The 20,628-nt window shown below is 35.5% G+C and overlaps 1 protein-coding gene across 2 annotated transcripts in view; it reads left to right on the top strand.

Annotated features, from left to right (window-relative positions):
* DYNC2H1 (dynein cytoplasmic 2 heavy chain 1) overlaps positions 1-3,692 on the top strand; it is a 285,364-nt gene extending 281,672 nt beyond the window's left edge. For both annotated transcript variants that reach the window (XM_069469002.1, XM_069469003.1), the window contains one exon: positions 3,430-3,692. In XM_069469002.1, the coding sequence (XP_069325103.1) occupies positions 3,430-3,588 (159 nt within the window). In that variant the 3' untranslated portion in view covers positions 3,589-3,692. The remainder of the gene's footprint in view (positions 1-3,429) is intronic.
* Positions 3,693-20,628: the final 16,936 nt, after the last annotated feature.

Genomic DNA, 20,628 nt, shown 5'->3' with positions numbered 1-20,628 from the left:
CAAAAAACTAGAGGCATATTACCCTACTTCAATTTATACTACAAGGCAGTAGTAACCAAAACAGCATGGAACTGATATAAAAGTAGACACACATAGACCAATGGAACAGAATAGAGAAGCCAGAAATAAAGCCAAATACCTACAACCAACTGATCTTTAACAAAGTCAATAAAGGCATACCTTAGGTTAAGGACACCCTTTTCAATAAATGGTGCTGGGAAAATTGGATAGTCTCATGCAGAATAATGAAACTGGATCCTATCTCTCACCATATACAAAAGTTAACTCAAGATGGAATAAAAACTTAAATTTAAGACCTGAAACTATAAAAATATTAGAAGAAAATCTAAGAAAAAACTATCCTCAACATTAGCCTAGGTAGAGAATTTATAACGTAAGATCCCAAAAGCAAATACAAAAAAAAAAAATTAATAAATGGGACTTAATTAAACTAAAAAGCTTCTGTACAGCAAAAGAGATGATCAATAAACAGACAACCTACAGAATGGCAGAAAATATTCACAAGTTATACATCTGACAAAGGACCAATATCCAGAATCTATAAAGAACTCAAATCAGCAAGATAAAACCAAAGAACCCTATTAAAAAGTGGGCCAAAGACATGAACAGCCATTTTTCAAAAGAAGAGAAACAAATGACCTGCAAACATATGAAAAAATGCTCAACATCACTAATCACTAGGGAAATGTAGATTAAAACCACAATGAGATACCACCTTACCCCCATCAAATGGCCATTAACAAAAAGTCAAAAGAATGATAAATGCTTGTGCAAATGTAGTGAAAAGAGAATGCTTCTACATTGTTTTCAGGAATGTAAATTAGTACAACCTCTATGGAGAACAGTATGGAGATTTATCAAAGAACTAAAAGTAGATCTGCCATTCAATCTAGCCATCCCACTATTGGGGATCTACTCAAAGGAAGAGAAGCCATTTTAAAAGAGATACCTGCACCCGTATGTTTATTGCAGCACAATTCACAATTGCAAAGATATGGAGCCAACCCAAATGCTCACCAATAGATGAGTGAATATAGAAAATGTACACACACACACACACACACACCATGGAATACTACTCAGCCATCAAAAGGAATGAAATACTGTCTTTTGCAGGAAATTGGATGCAACTGGAGGCCATTATTCTAAGTAAAGCAACCCAGAAACCAAAAACCAAATACTACATGTTCTCACTTATAAGTGGGAGGTGGAGGGTACAAGATGAAAAATTACCCGTTGTATACAATGTATACTATTTACATGACAGGTATATTACAAGCCTAGGCTTTTCCAGTGCACAATTCAGCCATGTAATAAAAAAACCACCTGTACTCCCAAATCTATTTAAATAAAAAAGAAAATATACAAAAAAACCACTTGTAGTTCCCTTGTTAAAGATAATCATGTAAAATGACATTGGACTTTCCTTCCAGTGATATTTTTGTGGAAACAGTGAATAAAACTAAGAAGTTTGGTAATTAAAAGGAAAAAAAGAACCATAGTTTCCTGTATGTGTTGGGGGGTGGGGGATTGGAAAAAAATAGAAATTTCAAATAATGCCCACTTAGGTTTAAAAATATTTTAATTTTCCCATGAAGCAAAAATATTTAATTTCTATCATAGCACCATCCAAGACATGTTGTAGATGCTAAAAAGCTCGGATTTCTTTTTCTAGTTGATTTGAGAATTAGTAGGGAGTAAAGAAAAGGCAGTCCAAAGAATTAGAGATATGTGGATAAAGAATACTTATATTTGAGCTCTTACGTACATCATCTGATTCTTTTGACATCCTGTGAGGTAGGCAAGTGTCATTTGTCCGTTTATATTAATAATAGGGAAACTAATGCTTGGAGAGCAACCTATTTAGGGTCAGGAGCTCCTAGACAAGTATTCTAGAGCCAGAAAATGATTTATTTCCATCAGTGCTATTGTCTTCTATTTGAAAAGTAACAGAATGACAGAGTCTTTAACTGCTAATATTCATATGCCAAAATGTTTTTTCAACTTTACTATCTATGACAACTTTGCTACTTCCTAAGAAGGTTAACCCTGGGTAAATTCTCTGTGGGCTTCTGATTCATCACTTGTAATATTCTAGCTTACATGGGTCTAGCTTATCTCTTAACTTCCATTCCACCTCTGAAAATTAAATCATAATAATGTGTTGAATAAAATCATGTAAGTAAAAACAGTAATCCTAAGTTTGAATTGGAAATACCATTATGAACTCTTGATGTTTTTCTTTTAAAAATACATATTTCTAAGCCCCAATCCCTGAAAAATCCTAGAATGAGAATGATTATTCCTAGCACCCAAATTATGGTCTCTAATACCAATTCTTTTGAAAGGAACCAGGGATCATCAGCATAGAGTAATGACTAATTTGATTTCTGGAGCAGGATATATACAAAATGAGCTTGTAACACTTGACATACTAGAAAGGCAAGGAAGCTTAAGATAACTAGGGACATACCAGAACACAGGAGCCAACTGAAAAATCAGAATACAAGGAACAGAGGAACATGATACCATGGGAATGTAACCAATGAAAGTCAGAATGTGGCAGACTCTTTGATATGTTTCTTCAGCAAACAAATTGCTAGGAAAAATTTATTTTGGAAACTTAAGAGACATATCAACAAATTGCAAAATGTGGGCTTTATTTGAACAATAATTCTAAGAAAAAATATTTTAAACATTATGCGATATTTAGATAAGTGGGGTTTTCATGGTGATAATATTATTTATAGATGAACATTTATAAGATGTGGTTCAAAATACTCCAATATTTGGGGCTGGGGGAAGTTGTAAATGAAACACAATAGACCGTGAGTTAGTAATTATTGCAGCAGGATGATAGAGGTTTATTATATTAGTATTCATTTAAAAGATTTCATGGCCGGGCGTGGTGGCTCACGCCTGTAATCCTAGCACTCTGGGAGGCCGAGGCGGGTGGATCGCTCAAGGTCAGGAGTTCGAGACCAGCCTGAGCAAGAGTGAGACCCCATCTCCACTAAAAATAGAAAGAAATTATCTGGCCAACTAAAATATATATAGAAAAAAATTAGCCGGGCATGGTGGCGCATGCCTGTAGTCCCAGCTACTAGGGAGGCTGAGGCAGTAGGATCGCTTAAGCTGTAGTCCCAGCTACTAGGGAGGCTGAGGCAGTAGGATCGCTTAAGCCCAGGAGTTTGAGGTTGCTGTGAGCTAGGCTGATGCCACGGCACTCACTCTAGCCTGGGCAACAAAGCAAGACTCTGTCTCAAAAAAAAAAAAAAAAAAAGATTTCATAATAAAATGTTAAACTATCGGGGAAGTTTTGTGTTTGTTTCTTTGGTTATCTAGTAATCTGCTTCATTTTAGTATATTGCTATATTTTTAAACAATTTTTTTTTTTTTTTTAAACAGAGTGCATATGGCCCATATTCTCCTGATGAGTGCATCTCTTTGCCTGTTTACACGAGTGCTGAAAGGGATCGTGTGGTTACCAATATCGATGTTCCATGTGGGGGCAACCAAGACCAGTGGATTCAGTGTGGAGCAGCCCTGTTTCTAAAAAACCAGTAGAACCTCCTGACAACAAAGGCTGTCTCAACAAAATGAAACATTTATTGTTTAAGATTTAAACAAAATATGTGGTCAGTCTACATTTGAAACGTTTGTTCAAAACGTTAGCATATAGTTACCCTGTGTTATTGATCTCATTGGATTTTTAATGTGTAACTGTGTAACTTTTAAATAATTTAATGGAATTAATGTTCAAATGGAGTATGCCTATGATAACATTAAATATTTCTGTGAGGATGTTCACTTTTTCAATGGCTCAAAGATTTGTTTTAGGTAAGAGGTTTAAAATGGTGTATTAATAAATATTTTGAGTATAATTTTTGCATCAAAGTTACTTAATATAAGATCATTAATGATTTTGTTAGGCTCCCATGGTTTTAAATATAAACACTCTTTTTAAAAATCGAAAATTATATTTTAAAATTATAATGAATATCTAAATTCATTATATTTATAATTATAAATTATATAACTAATATCTTAAGGTAACAAATAAGAGGACTAATTCAGACAAGACAATAATGGAAGCATAAATTCTGATTAAACATTCATCTTTTTTGTATTTTTTAATTCTTTATACGAGCTACAATTTCAGCTCTACAAGCATAGAGCATGAATGTGGAAATGAGTAGTAGAAAATTAGCCTGAAAAGATGAATTGTTTATCAGGGCTTTGAATTCGACACAAAAATTAGACTTTTTTCTAAATAAGCAATTAGAAAACAAAATATTTCAGAAGAGTGATAGCATCCTAAAAGAATAACTTTTTTAACTTAAGCATTAAATCTATTACATAGATTTAAAATATTAAATACTCCCCTTTTTATTTTTTATGATTATCTTGTACCTTGGAGTTTATAAAATACTGTACATAGCTTATCTCTTCATTTTCTAAATTTGAAGTCATTATTTTTCACAAATGAGGAAATCGAGTCCTAGAAATTACATGACTTGCCCAAGATTATCCATACAATATTTTTATATTTTGCATTACTTATTGGTTAAGGTAGGCTAAACAACAGAAACAAATTGCCCCCCGAATCTTAATAATACAAGGTTATGTCTTACTCAAGTAACAGTTCAGAGTAGGTGTTTAGTTTTATGGGTCAGTTCTCTTCCCCATAATCACAGGAACAGAGAATGATGTCAGTCCTGCCATCTTAAACATATGACTTTCAAGGGGGTATTGACATGCCAGTCAGCTAGAAAGTGAAAAGCATGGAGGAGTACACGTAGAAGGTTTTTGTGGGCCATGCCTGGAAATGCCACATATCATTGATGTTTATATTCCACTAGAGAGAACTTAATTACATGGCTATGCCTAATTTCTAGGGTGGCTGGGAAATGTAGTCAACCGGGTGCTCAAAGAAGGGCAGCGTGGAGGAGTTAGCTAGCTCTCTCTGCCACATCCCCATCCCGTGAAAAATCTGAATCCATTACAGAAATGCATTCAGTACAATGACATAAAATTACTTAAAAAGAGGAAAGAAGCATAGGTCTTTAATTGCTCTTCTGACTCCAAACCTCGTGCTTGTGAATTTCAGCACTTATAGTCAGCAAAATAAGCCAGATACTGGCTGAATTCCAAGAATACAAACACAAAGTCCCTGCTCTTGAGAGATTTAAGAGCTGATAAGACAGTGAAACATGTAAAAATAGTCTCTTCATTCTAAATTCTTTTATCTGATAATATTGCTATACCAGCTTTTCTTTTTGGTTACTATATTTTTTTAATATTGGGGAAGTAATACATAAAAGAGAATACATAGAGAAAAATAGTACATCGAAATAATTATATGGCACAGTAGCAAAGGGCTGTGGGATGGAGTGACTAATTCTACTTGCTCTGTGTAAAATTTAATCAAAGATTATCAACAGAGATAACTTTTCCTGTTCTAAAACTTAACTTTGAAAATACAGGTTTCAAAGGATAACAAATACATTTATTTCCCTCCCAAAATGAACAAATGTTAGCATGTTGTGGTGTTTGCTATAGATTTTTAAAAGAAATTTCAAATTTTTAAAATAATTTCAAAATCAGAGTCCTTTACATTCCCTTTTACAGAACATTTTCATCTCTTCCTCCTCAGCGACACACACTAACGTATTTGTATACACAGTCCATGTCTTCAATATGGCAAAATATATGACCAGAAACAAGGGGAATTTTTTTTTTGGATGAATGGGAGCCCTCAGGAGCCTCTCTAAAGCTTCAAAAGGACGTATTATTCTAGATTCTCAATCAGTTAGAAGGAACAAATAGCTTTAGATCCCTAGGAACCACAGATGTTGTAATGACCCCAAACAAAATATAGCACAGCTATGTATTTGGTAAATTCAGTGTGGTAATTTCCAAAACAAAAATCTTAGCAAACCAGGAATTGAAGGGAACTTCTCACAAATAATAGATACCCATAAAAAACCTATAGCAAAGATCATTTTTAATGGGGAAACAGCATTCACTTTAAAATGAACAAGACAAAGCTCATCACTGCTATTCAACATTGTTTAGAGGTCCTAGCCAGCATAGAATGACAGGAAAAAGGCAGAAGAACTGAAAAGGCAAAAACAAATGGAGAAAAATATGTTCAGGGAGAAGAAACTGTATTAGCATTTACATACTTCCTCCCATCAGCCCTCTGTTCATCTTTCAATTTTTGTGATCTTTTCACATACACACACATGAAAATAAAAATTTAAAGGACAGAAATAGAGGTTTAATTCCTTGTGTTACATGTTCAAACAAGAATTTTTTTTTTTTTATTCTGAGCTTTTTGCATTTATTTCTGAAAGAGATGTGGAGACTGATACAAGAAGACAAAAATGACAAAATTCACTCCAGTCATTTGGGGAAGCTTCTTCCATTTTACTTCTATTTACTCATTTCCATTTTGTAAAATGGGACTGCACTTCTTACACAGAAGCCAGGCATTAACCTGCCTCCCTCCCCAAAACATGTGCACCTTATGGGTGGTCATAGGAGAACTGCAGGTCTTTAAGGAAGTACCGCTAGTAGATCCTTTATCCTTTAGACAATTGTGGGGATCTCTCCAAAATGAGTCTTCCCTTCATTAGTTGGTGGAGATTCCCAAAAGGACAACCACTTCATTATTTATGTGCCCCTTGTGGGCAACTTCCTCTATAACAGGAGTCATTCAGTTAAAAAAATATGGTAAGAATTTTGTTCTTGACCAGCTGAAGCGATCAATGACACCATCTCAGCCCTGGAAGGCATTCGGGTCAGCCTTGACTCATTGTCCAATGGTTGTCATGCTATCTTTGTGTCTCTGGGATAAATTCAATTTATTTTTAATATGATAATTTAAAAAGAAAATGCTTATAAAATTTTAGTGAGAAAAGATATAAAATATTTTATGTAATGTAATCTGTGTAAATATTTGTATATTACTTATATCTCAAATTTGAAAGTGATCCATTAAAATATTAAATGGTGGTTATTTCTGGGTAGAAAGACAGGTAATTTTTGTGTACTGTGGGTTCAGTTCTACATTTTAAGTGTTTTGATGAGAATGTATTGCTTTCATAATCCAAACAAAACACTAGTTTTTAAAAATTGAAGTGTAAACTTAAACAAATGAAAACAAACTTAAAAAACAGAGTACAAAGTTAGCTTTTCACATTTTGAGATAATTCCCTTCAGAGTTTCTTTATTTGCAAGCTTTCTAATGTATGTGTAGTATGGGTCACTATTGAAGAAATGAATTTAACTTTTTATAACCTCAAGTAAGAGTTCAGAAGCATTTACAAATAACAGATATTTGATAAAATTATTTTACATCAAAACCAAATATGATATTTCTACTTTGGCCTATGGCTACAATCAGAAATGTAGGCAATTTGAAAGTTCAATATCTAGCATAATAGGAAGAGTGGCGAGTCAACTTTTGCCTAGTGACAAGGGCCCTGGGCTTGAAGTTAGGCCACCCGGTTGCCAGTCTTAGACTGGCCCCATTACTTTTGCTAAGGTATCTGGTCCTTCTGAGCTTAATTCGCTCCATCTATAAAATGTGGATTATAATTCCCATTTCAGGCCGGGCGTGGTGGCTCACGCCTGTAATCCTAGCACTCTGGGAGGCCGAGGCGGGTGGATCGCTCGAGGTCAGGAGTTCGAGACCAGCCTGAGCAAAAGCGAGACCCCGTCTCTACTAAAAATAGAAATTATATGGACAACTAAAATATATATACACAAAAAATTAGCCGGGCATGGTGGCGCATGCCTGTAGTCCCAGCTACTCAGGAGGCTGAGGCAGTAGGATCGCTTAAGCCCAGGAGTTTGAGGTTGCTGTGAGCTAGGCTGAAGCCACGGCACTCACTCTAGCCCGGGCAACAGAGTGAGACTCTGTCTCAAAAAAAAAAATAAAATAAATAAATAAATAAATAATTCCCATTTCAAACTGTGATTTGAAGATCAAATGAAATGCTATAGGACGACCTATCAACTAGCATAATTTAAATTTTAGATATTGTTAACTCATCATCTTGGGACTGAATATGAATTTAAATGCTAAGATTTAAAGAAATCATGTCACAGTTTTATGTAAAAAATTATTTAGAAATAAAAATTTAAGCTGAGATTTAATTATAATCTCAAATCTTACATTATCTGGTTTATTTATAATTATGTTTCTAACGTTAAAGGTCCTCTTTGTTTACACAAGATAAATTATAATTTAATCAAATAGTTGCCATTTGCAGAATTTTGTTGAAAACGCTTAGACCGTGCATGACCAATAATAACAACTAAGGCTTATGTAGCACTTACTACATGCTAGGCCTTCCTCCAAGTGATTGATAAGTAGATAGATACACACATATCATCACACACTTGATTATATCCATTTTACTGATAAGAAAACAGACACAGGTTAAGTACTTGCTCAGCTAATAAATTGGTAAAGTGACAAGAAAGAAAACTCTCACTCTTGCAGCCCCACCCCAGCCCTCACCCTCAGAAAAGAACAAAGCCAGCAAAGCTGAATTCTTTAGACTGTATCAGCTTGGAACTGAATATCCTAGAAGAACGAGACCTGTCTCTACTAAAAATAGAAAAATTAGCAGGGTGTCATGGTATGCACCTGTAGTCCCAGCGACTCAGGAGGCTGATGCAGGAGGATCGCTTGAGCCCAGGAGTTTGAGGTTGCTGTGAACTATGATGATACCACTGCACTCTACCTGGGGTGACAGAGCAAGACTATGTCTCAAAAAAAAAAACCAAAGAAGAATGAGCAGAGATATCCAGAACCACGTCTTGATCAGTTCTTCATCTGAACAAATATTTGCTATGGCAGAGTTTCTGACAAGAATATAAAATGAATTTACAGTGCCAGTCAAAATAGTTGTTACATTATATATACTCACTGGGAGAGTCACCTCTGTAAAACTTAGGAAGAGGATATGGGAGGAGAGGAATGCTTTGAATTGTGAACCTAGCGCTCAGAGCTGTCAACAAAAGCTTCCTTTACTGCCAAACACAGTGCTGTCTGCATGCACAGTAGGGGTCTTGAGGGCTCACTGTCGCATTCTTCACTGTATAAAAGGAATGATGAAATCAAGACCATTTTTTAGTTTTCTTATAAAGAATACTGTAAAATACTTCAAACAGATATATACAGTGTATATATAAAGAATAATAGACTCAACACTTGTACCTAGCATGCAGCTTAAGAAAGAGAATTTTACCAACACCACTTAAACTGCCTGATGTATTTTCAATATCTCATTACCTATCCTCCATGCAGAAGCAGCCACTACCCTGATTTTGGTTTGTATAATTCCCTTGTTGTGATAGTTACTTTTGTGTGTCAACTCGACTGGGTTAAAGTATACCCAGGCAGCTGGTGAAACATCATTTTGGGTTTTGTTTGTGAGGGTGTTTCTGGAAGAGATTAACATTTGAATCAATAAACTGAGTAAAGAAGATCTGCTTTTACCACTGTGGCTGAGCTTCATCCAATTTGTTGAGGGCCCAGATAGAACAAAAAGGCAGAAGGGTGAATTCTGTCTCTTCTGGAGCTGAGCCATTCATCTATTCCTGCCCTCAAACATGAGCGCTCCCTTGGGACTCTAGAACTTAAACTGGTCCATTCCCCGCTCCCTCTCCTGGTTTTTGGCCTTGGACAGAATTACACCCCCAGCCTTCCTGGTTATCCAGTTTGCAGACGGCATATCGTGGGACTTCTCAATGATCACATGAGCCAATTCCCATAGTAATCCTTTCTTATCTCTATGTATCCTACTGCTTGTTCCTCTGAAGAACCCTAATCCACCTGGGCATCTTGTCATAGTTTTTCTGAATATGAATGAATCCCCAAAACCAAATTTCTTCTACTTAAATACTTGCTTCTAATCTTGGATTGGCCCCATCATGTTTATACAGTTTTTATTTTTATATAAAGGATATCTTACTATATTTCATGATATATGAATTGGCCACAATTTATTTATCCAGTTTCCTTTCTGATGAACATTTGAATTGCTCTGGTTTTTTACTACTACTAACTATGCCATTGCAAACATTCTTAGTAAGTCTCCCGACATGCATTTACAAGACTGCCTCTAGGGTATACAACTAGTATTGGAACTGCCGAATCTCCTGTAGGAAAACTGTCAACTTAATTAGATAATATCAAATTATTTTCCTGGTGATTAAATGAATTAATATTATATAAAATACTTGAAAGAGTGCCTAGCACTAATAAGCACTATATTATAATTATAGTAAGTTTATTACTATAATCACTACTGTAGTTGAACCAGTTTACAGTCCCACCAAGAGTGATAAGAGTACTTGTCATTCTGCATCCTCATTGATACTTAGCATTTCTGAAAGTCTGGTAGATATAAAATGACATTATATTTAATTCATATTTTCCTAATTATAAAGTTAAACAATTTTTTATGTTTATTGTCCATTTATGACTTTTGTCTATCAAATGCTGTTTTATCTTTTGACCAATTTTTTCTGTTGAGCTGGTTTTTATCAGAAATTAAATATCATACATATTTGTGGATATTAATTCATCATCAATTATATGTTTTTTTTAAAATACATATTCCCATTTTGTGGCATATTTTATTTCTATGTTGTGTTTTGATGAATAAAAGCTTTTGACTCAAATGCAGTAGAATTTTTCAGCTTTTCCTCTATGGTTTCTGTTTTCCTAGAACAAGGTCATTAGGATATACAACAGTTTTTCCTTGTAGATTTAAAGTTTTGATTTTTGTTAAAATGACCATAAAGCCATGTGCCCATCCAAAATTGAATTGCATATTTTTTTTTAAATAGAAAGGGGTATTACTATGTTTCCCAGGCCAATCTCAAACTCCTGGCCTCAAGCAATCCTCCCATTTCAGCCTCCCAAAGTGCCAGGATTACAGGTTTAAAACCATCATGAACAGCCTCATTTTTAATATCTATGAAAGTTGCATAGTCCTAAGAAAACTAAAGAATGTAAGAGTTCATTTCTGAAGGAAAAAAAAAAACGCCCTTTTCCTTTCTACTGTCAGACACAACACAGAACACTTCTGTGGCTAGATGTGCGTGGAGTTTTCTCCACACACCAAGCAATTCATAAGTGGACACCAGCTATATGTGTCCTATAATTCAATTCAATTCTGACACTATCTACCCAGAGGTAGTGTCAGATCCACAGGTTTAGGACTCAGTCTTATAAGACTGCTCTCTACTGCAGATGCCAATCTCCAGCCCCAGGTTGTGACCTGTGCCTCTGACCAACCAGCTCGCTACATGTTGAGATTCCCAGGACCCTACCCCTTGAGTCTGATAATTTGCTAGGACAGCTCACAGAACTCAAGGAAACACTTTATTTACATTCAGCAGTTTGTTATAAAGGATGAACAGCCAGATGAAGAGACGGGTAGAACAAGGTACATGGGAGGCGCAGAGCTTCCATGCCCTGCCTGGGCACACCACCCTGCCAGCACCTCCACACGTTCAGCAACCTGAGAGCTCTCCACATCTTTTTGATGAGTTTTTATAGAGCTTGATCTTCAGTGCCCCTCCCCTTTCCTGGAGGTTGGTGGAGGTGGGGACTGAAAGTTTTAAGCCTCTAATCCTCTAATCACTTAGTCTTTCTGGCCACCACCTTCATCCTGAGGCTGTCTAGGAGCCCCACCCTAAGTCACCTCAGTAGCAGAAGCTCAAGTGATCTGAAAGGGGCTCATTACAAATAACAAAAGATACTCCTATCACTCAGGAAATTCTAAGGGATTTAGGTGCTTGGTGACAGGAACCTGGGACAAAGACTAAATGTATTTCATATCATACCACACCACTGATTTCTGTTAAAGAAGAGATACAAACTCTAAGACAAGTGAGCATTAAACAGAATTTGTATTTTTTTTATTTGTCAAAATCTATGGGGTACAAGTATAAATTTGCTATAGGTATAGATTACATGGTTGGTAAAGTCAGGGCCTTTAGGGTATCCACAACCCAAATAATATATATTGTAGCCATTAGATAATTTCTCTTCATCCACCCTCTTCCTGCTCCCAGACCCTTCTGACTCACATTGTCTGTCATTCCACACTCTCCATCCATGTATGCACATTATTTAGCTTCCACGTGTGAGAACTTGTAGTATTTACCTTTCTGTGTCTGACTTGTTTCACTTAAGAAAATGGCCTTCAGTTCTATCCGTTTGCTGCAAAAGACATGATTTCATTCTTTTTATGGCTGAGTAGTATTCCATGATGTGTATATATCACATGCTTTTTGTCTGATCATCCATTGATAGACACTTAGATTGATTCCTTATCTTTGCTATTGGGAATAGTGCCACAATGAACATATGAGTGCAGGTATCTTTTTGATACGATTTCTTTTCCTTTGGGTAGATACCTGGTAGTAAGATTGCTGGATCAAAAGGCAGAACTAAAAAAGCTATTTTTAGTTCTTTCAGAGATCTCCATACTGTTTTCCAGAGAGGTCATACTAATTTTCATTCCCATAAACAATGTATAAGTGTTCCCTGTCTCCAAATCCTTGCCAACATCTATTACTATCTTTTCAATAGCAATTCTGACTGGTATAAGATGATATCTCATTGTAGTTTTAATTTGCATTTCTCTGATGATTAGTGATGTAGAATATTTTTTCATATGCATGTTGGCCATTTGTATGTCTTCTTCTGTAAAATGTTTATTCATGTCCCACTTTTTAATGGAATTATTTGTAGGGTTTTTTGGTTGAGTTCCTTGTAGATTCTGGGTATTAGTCTCCTATTGGATGCATAGTTTACAAATATTTTCTCCCATTCTGTAGGTTGTCTGTTTACTCTGTTATTTGTTTTGATGTGCAGAAGTTTTTTAGTTTAATTAAGTCCTATTTGTCTTTGTTTTTGTTGTCTATTGTTCTGAGGTCTTAAAATTCTTTGCCTAGAGCAATGCCCAAAAGAGCTTTCCCTAGGTTTTCTTGTAGTATTTTTATAGTTTCAGGTCTTACATTTTAGTCTTTAATCCATCTTGAATTGATTTTTGTACCAGTATGATGCTGTTTTGGTTACCATACCTTGTAGTATAATTTGAAGTCAAGTAATGTGATGCCTCCAGCTTTGTTCTTTTTGCTTAGGGTTGCTTTGGCTATTTGGGCTCTTTCTTGGTTTCATATGAGTTTTAGGATTTTTTTTAATTGAGTGAAAAATGATGTTGGTTACATTATTTATTTGGGTCGTCTCTCTCCTTTCTTGGTTAGCCTAGCTAGTGGTTTATCAATTTTGCCTTTTTGAATAACCAACTTTTCGTTTAATCGATCCTTTGTATTTTTTAAATCTCTATTTCACTTATTTCTGCTCTGAGCTTTGTTATTTTTCTTTTCTTTTGCTGACTTTGGTTTGGTTTGTTACTGTTCTTCTAGCTCCTTGAGGTGTGATGTTAGGGTTGTTAATTGTGATCTTTCTACTTTTTTGATGTAGGAATTTAATGTTCCAAACTTTCCTACTTTTACTGTATCTCACAGGTTTTGGTATGTTTCCATATTCATTTGTTTCAAAAAAATGTTTAATTTCTGTCTTAATTTCTTGGTTGACCCAATGATTATTAAGAAGCATGTTGTTTAATTTCCATGTATTTGTATAAGTTTCCAAAGTTCTTCTTGATATTGATTTCTAGTTTTCTTCCACTGTGGTCTGAAAAGATACTTGATATTTCAATTTTTTTTTAATTTGCTGATACTTGGTTTGTGGCTTAATATATGGTCTATCTTGGAGAATGTTCCATGTTCTAATGAAAGAATGTATATTCTACAGGTTTTGGATAGAATGTTCCATGACTATTTGTTAGGTCCCTTTGGTCTAAGGTCTAATTTAAGTCCAATGTTTCTTTGTTGACTTTCGGACTCAATGATCTAATGCTGTGAATGGGGTGTTGAAGTCCCCCACTGTTATTGTATTGTCTCTTTAGGTCTAGCAATGTTTGTTTTATGAACCTGAGTCCTCTGATATTTGGTGCATATATATTTAGAATTATATCCTTTTGCTGAATTGATCCCTTTATCATTGTAATGACCTTCTTTATATACATGTATGCATTTTTACTATTTTAAACTAAAAGCTTGTTTTATTTAAGTATAGCAACTCCTGCTCACCTTTGGTTTCTGTTTGCATGAAACATCTTTTTCAATCCCTTTCAGTCCGTATGTGTCTTTACAGGTAAGGAAGTGAGTTTCTTCTAAGAAGCATATAGTTAGATCATGATTTTGTATCCATTCTGCCAATCTAGATCTTTTAAGTGGAGCATTTAATCAATTTATGTTCAAGGTTAATATCGATATGTGAGGCTTTGTTCCTGTCATATTATTGTTTTCTAGTTGTTTTATAAATTCTTCCTTTTTCTGTCTTGGTGGCTTGGTGGAATTCTGCATTGTTGTTGATTCCTTTCTCTTCCTTTCTGTGATTGTTTTATAAGACCTGTGAGTTTTATAATTTCCTGTGTTTTAATGATGGTATATATCAACATTTCATTTCCATGTTTAGAAGGCCCTTAAGTATTTCTTGTGGGGCCAGTCTACGAATTCCATCAGCATTTGTCTAAGCAGAATTTTAACTGCTAGTCAGGGAACTTCATATTCAAAGGGAGAAAATATTTCTTTCCTAACTCTCATAAGTTCTTGGTTGAAACATGATCCTAAAATCAAAAGTCAGAGTTACAAGAGGAAAGCCAGCAGAAGTTTATTGATGTGTGCACATGGGAGAGACCTCAGTTCAAAAGTACTTGAGGGGTCTTGCTAAATGGTATTTTAACAAAGATCCATAGGCCCTATAGTGACAAGAGAAAAGAGAGCCTTTCTAGTCTTTTAATAGGTGAGAAAATGTAGAAGGGTAGTAAAATCTGTTCCCAGATACCTCTGGTGCCTGTTGATGCCTTCTTTGGGCTGATAAGCAAGTAAAGAAGAATTTATGTCCTGACATCAGGCAAATGGAGGCCGAGGCAGAGTGCTTTCCTATATTCTCTGTGTTTCTAACAATCATCAGTATTTGGGGGAGAAATATGTTTGTTTCCTTCAATACAAACACACTGGGATGTTTCTATGTGGATAGGCTTTGGGGGAAGATCACTGGTGCATGGCTTTTAAAATCAAAAACTATAAATGTCTTCAGGCTCAAATTAGGCTTAGAATACAGGGTTATATGTAGAAGGTATAGTGGAGTCATAGGCTTTGCATAACCATAAATTTCATGTTTTGCTTCCGATTCCAGTCACTCCTCTGAGAAATGATTGCTTGACTTCCTGACTGCTAGCACTCTTCCAAATGTCATATATGTCATGTGTCCGTAGATGCTTTTTCTTTTTGTTAAACACAAAATTTGTCAAGTTCAGAGGTCTTTATTGTTATCCATAGAACACACATTTGCATATTTTAGGAGTCCAATTTCAAGAAATCATTAAATAGAAAACTTACATGTCTTAAGATATGAAGTTCAAATGTCTTTAGAGTTAAACTGAAAATGCATGTATTAATAACTACTTATTGGCCGGGCGTGGTGGCTCATGCCTGTAATCCTAGCACTCTGGGAGGCCGAGGCCAGTGGATCGCTCGAGGTCAGGAGTTCGAGACCAGCCTGAGCAAGAGCGAGACTCCGTCTCTACTAAAAATAGAAAGAAATTATCTGGCCAACTAAAAATATATATAGAAAAAATTAGCCGGGCATGGTGGCGCATGCCTGTAGTCCCAGCTACGGAGGAGGCTGAGGCAGTAGGATCGCTTGAGCCCAGGAGTTTGAGGTTGCTGTGAGCTAGGCTGACGCCACATCACTCACTCTAGCCCGGGCAACAGAGTAAGACTCTGTCTCAAAAAATAAATAAATAAATAACTACTTATCTGAGAGCCAAAGTAATGAAAAATCCAATCAAGTTCAAGAGCTGAATTGTAGATTTTTTTGAGTAGATAGTAAAGCAGGTAATGTGTATAACTTACATTCATGGGGAAGGGCTCCCTGTGTAAAAGTTTTAAAGCTCACAATGTAGTAACAATAAAAAAAGGGCTCAATATGACAGGACAGCAAGAGAAACTTTTGAAGTCTGCAATCTGAGCTTTCCCCTGGCCCGAATCTCTAGTCATTCTAAACTTCAGGGAACTAAATTTTCTTAAGCATACACATATTTAAACTCTGGAAAGATTTCAGATTATGTATAGAAGAGTTTAGATATTATATGTAAATAATTGGTATTTTATGTATTTATAATTTTAAATTAAATTAAGCATATCAGAGCATATAGCTCCAATTTAAAATATAAAATTGAGTAACTAGATTCAAATCTATGAACTTAAGGTAAAAATCCCACTAAGTTTATAAACAATTTTTAAACATCTAAGAGAACCTACACTCAAATGATATATAACTTTAATGTATTTTTAGCTTGTGATAGTTATTTCAGTATCCAGAAATGTTTTGGTTACTAACTCAGATAACTGAGGTATTTAGGAAGGAGAATTAAAATGATAGATGTGTGAGCATAAAGAGGTTTAAAATATTTGAAGATGTTTACTTAGCCAAGTTTTTAATAGCTTAAACGTTTTGTAATGACCACTTAAATATGTAGCTAACATTGGCTAGACTTACACATTGAATAATAAGATTTGTAAGGCTTCCTTGTTAAGGAATTGCTGGGGTTTTAAATTATTAATCATCTGAATATCAATTTTTAAATTCCAAATAAATCTTATGATAAATCTTTCCTGGATTTAAAAGCCAACACCAAAGGCACCAAAAAGCATACATCAAAACTATTTACATTTACGTCTTGAATCCACATGATATTGATTCCTCTGCATTGTGTGAGATAGAGATCCAAGTTCACCTTTCCTGTATGGGTAAACCAATTATCTCAAAACTATCAAATGGTCAGTCCTTTCCTCACTGTCTCCTCCCCCATTTGACCAGTGCTGAAACAATGCCATGCTGACATACAAAGCTTAAACATACAATGGAGCAAATCCCCCTTCCTTTAACTTCTATTTGTCTTTTTGCTACTGATCTTCAATTTTAGAATCAACTTAAGTTCCAAGGAAAACCCCACTGTGATTGCATTGAATTTATAGATTGACATCACTACAATACTGGATTCTTCCTATTCTTGGGCTATTATGTGTCTTCATTTATTTAGGTCTTCTTTCATGCCTTTCAGTATGTTTTTATAATTTTCTCCATTAAAGACAGAGATCTCATGTTAGATTTTTTTCCTAGCGGCTATTTGTTGCTGCTGTTGCCGCAACTGTAATAACTTCTTGGAAATTAGTTTCTATTTGACATGTGTGACTCCAAACACAAATGATTTTTATATCTTGATTTTTTATGTAGCAATTTTGCTAAACTCTTGTTACTCGTTTAAAAGGGTTTATTTTTAAATCAATTTTATTATGGAATAATTTATACATGATATAATGCATCATTTTAGTATAGAATTACATGAGTTTGGCAAGTGTCTACACTCATGTTACCACCACCATAGTCAAGATATAGAACATTTCCATCATCCCAAATAGTTTCCTGTTGGCTCCTTAGCAGTCAGTATTCACCTCGCTCTCTAGCCCAGGAAACCTCAAATCTGATTTCTGTCACTAAAGATTATGCTGTGTGTTCCAGCATTTCTTACACATAGATTCATCCAAGTTGTTGTAAGTATCTTAGTTTGTTGCGTTTTAGTGGTGAGCAGTATTCCTTTGTGTGGGTGCACCACAGTTTATTCACTGTACATGGATATGCAGGCTCTTTCTAATTTGGGGCGGTTATGAATAAAGCTGCTATGAATGTTCATGCACTTTGTGTGGATGAACATTTTCATTTGTTAGGTAAATACATAGGAGGGGAATGACTGTTTCAGTAAGTATATGTAAAAGTTTATAAGAAATTGCCAACATTTTTTCCAAACTTGTTCGTTTTGCATTTCCACCAACAATATGTGAGAGTTACTTCACATCCTCACCAATGCTTACAACAGTTTCCTTATTCTAGCAATTCTAATAGACTTATACTGGTATCTCATTTTGGTTTACTTTGTATTTCTCCAATAATCAATTATTCAAGCCCTGTTTCATACTCTTACTGGTCCATTCCTATATCTCATTTTATAAAATGTCTATTTTTGATTTTAATAATGTCCAAATTATCCACCTTTTTCCTCAGCTTTGCAAACATGTCTTCTGTCTGCACTTTGTCTATTCATTCTCTTAACATCTTTCAAAGGGAAGTTGTAAATGCTGATGACATTCAAATAATATCTTTCCCTGTCTTCACATTGCTCCTTTTATCTCTCACCCCAAAGCTTCCTTTCACATCCCCTTCCCTATGAGTTTCCATGTCCACGTGAACCCAGGCTGCACTTGGAGCTCTGGAATTGCAGGGCTTAAGCCAGAACTAGGGGCACAGGAAAGGAGGAGAATAGATTAGTCATCTTTTTCTCAGAGTAAGCAGGTCCTGTGGCAGTTCAACTTCTTTTGAGCAAGGTCTCAAAACTGGGAAAATAGGACACTTGGTTACTTGTGGTAAAAGCAAAGGGATATTACTGCTGAGAAAAATGGCCCTTCAAGGGGATATCTGTGCAAAATTAAATTCTGAGAACCTCATGAATTAATTTTCAAGGTCAAATGGTTCATGACAATAGTAAGGGTTACACATATATAATGCTTTATCATTTGTACAGTGATCTTACATACATTATCCTAATAACTGTGAGGAACACAAGCCAGGTGTTTGATCAGCTGAGACTTAGGGAGGCCAAACAGCTTGTCCAAACTCAGGACCCAAAAAGTCCATCTCTAAAAGCAACTAATTGTCCTTCCATCTCACACTGCACCTTCTGGGCAAGACCCAGCGCCCACTTCCATTACCCTTTCATTCCCATGGATGGGCAGACAGGTTCTGGTTGCCCTGCTCTATCCCCCTTCTCAGCATTGCTCCAGCAATGGATATTTTCCTGGGACTGTGGACCTGGGACATCACAGAAAGAAGAGATTTAAGTCAGTGCTTGGAAAACTCAGGGTTGAATAGGCAAAAAACTTGCCATTTCATGTACTTCCTTTTATCCTCCTTTTTTACCTCTGAGTTGATGTTGACCCAATTCTCACTTTTCACCAAAATCTCAATTGGCCTGTCGATACCTTTTAAAAATAATGAGATCACTTATTTGGATCTATTTATCCATCCATCCCTGTGTCTGAGAGAGAGAAGGAGAGTGAGAGAGAGAACCTATTCTCAAATGACTTGCACTTCAATTTGTCATTTCCTATCCATTCTCTCTTTACTGTTAAAGGTCTTTCTGTTCAGGAAAATTTTCCCACATACTTCAGCATCTCTGGCATTGACATTTATGGCTTGATTTTAGCCCCGACTGACCAGATGTAAAGACACTCAAAGTTTGAGCAAACATAATAAACTCTGACAAGAGAATGTTCACATGAAAAGGGGCTATAGAAATGACCCATTGACTGTATCCTTCAGAAAATATTAATGTCATATAAGACAAAGGAAGCTGGAAAACTATTCCAGATTAGAGGAGACTAAAGGAACATGATAATGAAATATGTGTTCTTGACTGTGTCTTGTACTTGAGGGAAAACAATGCTCGAAAAGATATTCTTGGGCAAATAAATTGATAAAATTGAAATACAGTTAATAGATTAAATAGAAGTATTTTAATGCTAAATTTATGGAAGTTGGTAACTGTACTACAGGTATATAAGAGAATATCTTTTTTTTTAAGAAGTACAGACTGAATTATTGAAGGGTAAGGAGCCATTATGTACAGAACTTATTTTCAAATGTGCAGGAAAAAGAATAATCCTTATTTGTGCATACAGAGAAAACAAATGGGACAAAATATGAATAGATGAGTCTAGATAAAGGGTTAACATTTTTGCAAATTTTCTGTAAATTTATTTCCAAATAAAAAATTTAAGAATATAGCTCACTAACTTCATCCCACTGTGTTACCTCCCCTTTGATGGCCCCTGACGTTGATTCCCACTGATGTCCCCACCACACCCGCTCCCAGAAGTGTGCTGCTCCGACCTTAAGCCAGTTGCATCAGCTTTTCTCCCAGACAAAACCATGAGACCCTTTTGTTACAACCAAAGTTCTTACATTTTCAACAGCGTTTTACAAAATGCTGAAAAAGAGCCCGAAAGAAAATGAAATAAAAGTATGTATAATCTTAAAAAAAAAAAAAAAAAAAGCTATGTACAACACATATATGGCTTTCAGATCCAAAGCATCAAAGATGTAGATTATATTGAGTCATAAACATCTGAGTTCAAATTTTTGCTTTGTCACATGGCAGCCATGTGACCCAGGGCAAGTCATTTTACCTTTTGTCCTCAGTTTCCTTCTGTGGTTATACAGAGGTAAGTATCTCCAGGTCTCAGTGTTGTAGTAAGTGTAATAGATAATGTCTGTCATAAATCTCTTGTATAAAATATGCACTCGATAAATGGCAACTATGATTAAGAATATGAATAAAAATCAGTGAAGAACTTTACCAGACCTGACATTTCTTTTTTCAG

Source organism: Eulemur rufifrons, chromosome 6 (genome assembly GCF_041146395.1).
Source record: "Eulemur rufifrons isolate Redbay chromosome 6, OSU_ERuf_1, whole genome shotgun sequence".
Taxonomy (NCBI): Eukaryota; Metazoa; Chordata; class Mammalia; order Primates; family Lemuridae; genus Eulemur; species Eulemur rufifrons.
This window is presented reverse-complemented; position numbering and strand designations above follow the sequence as displayed.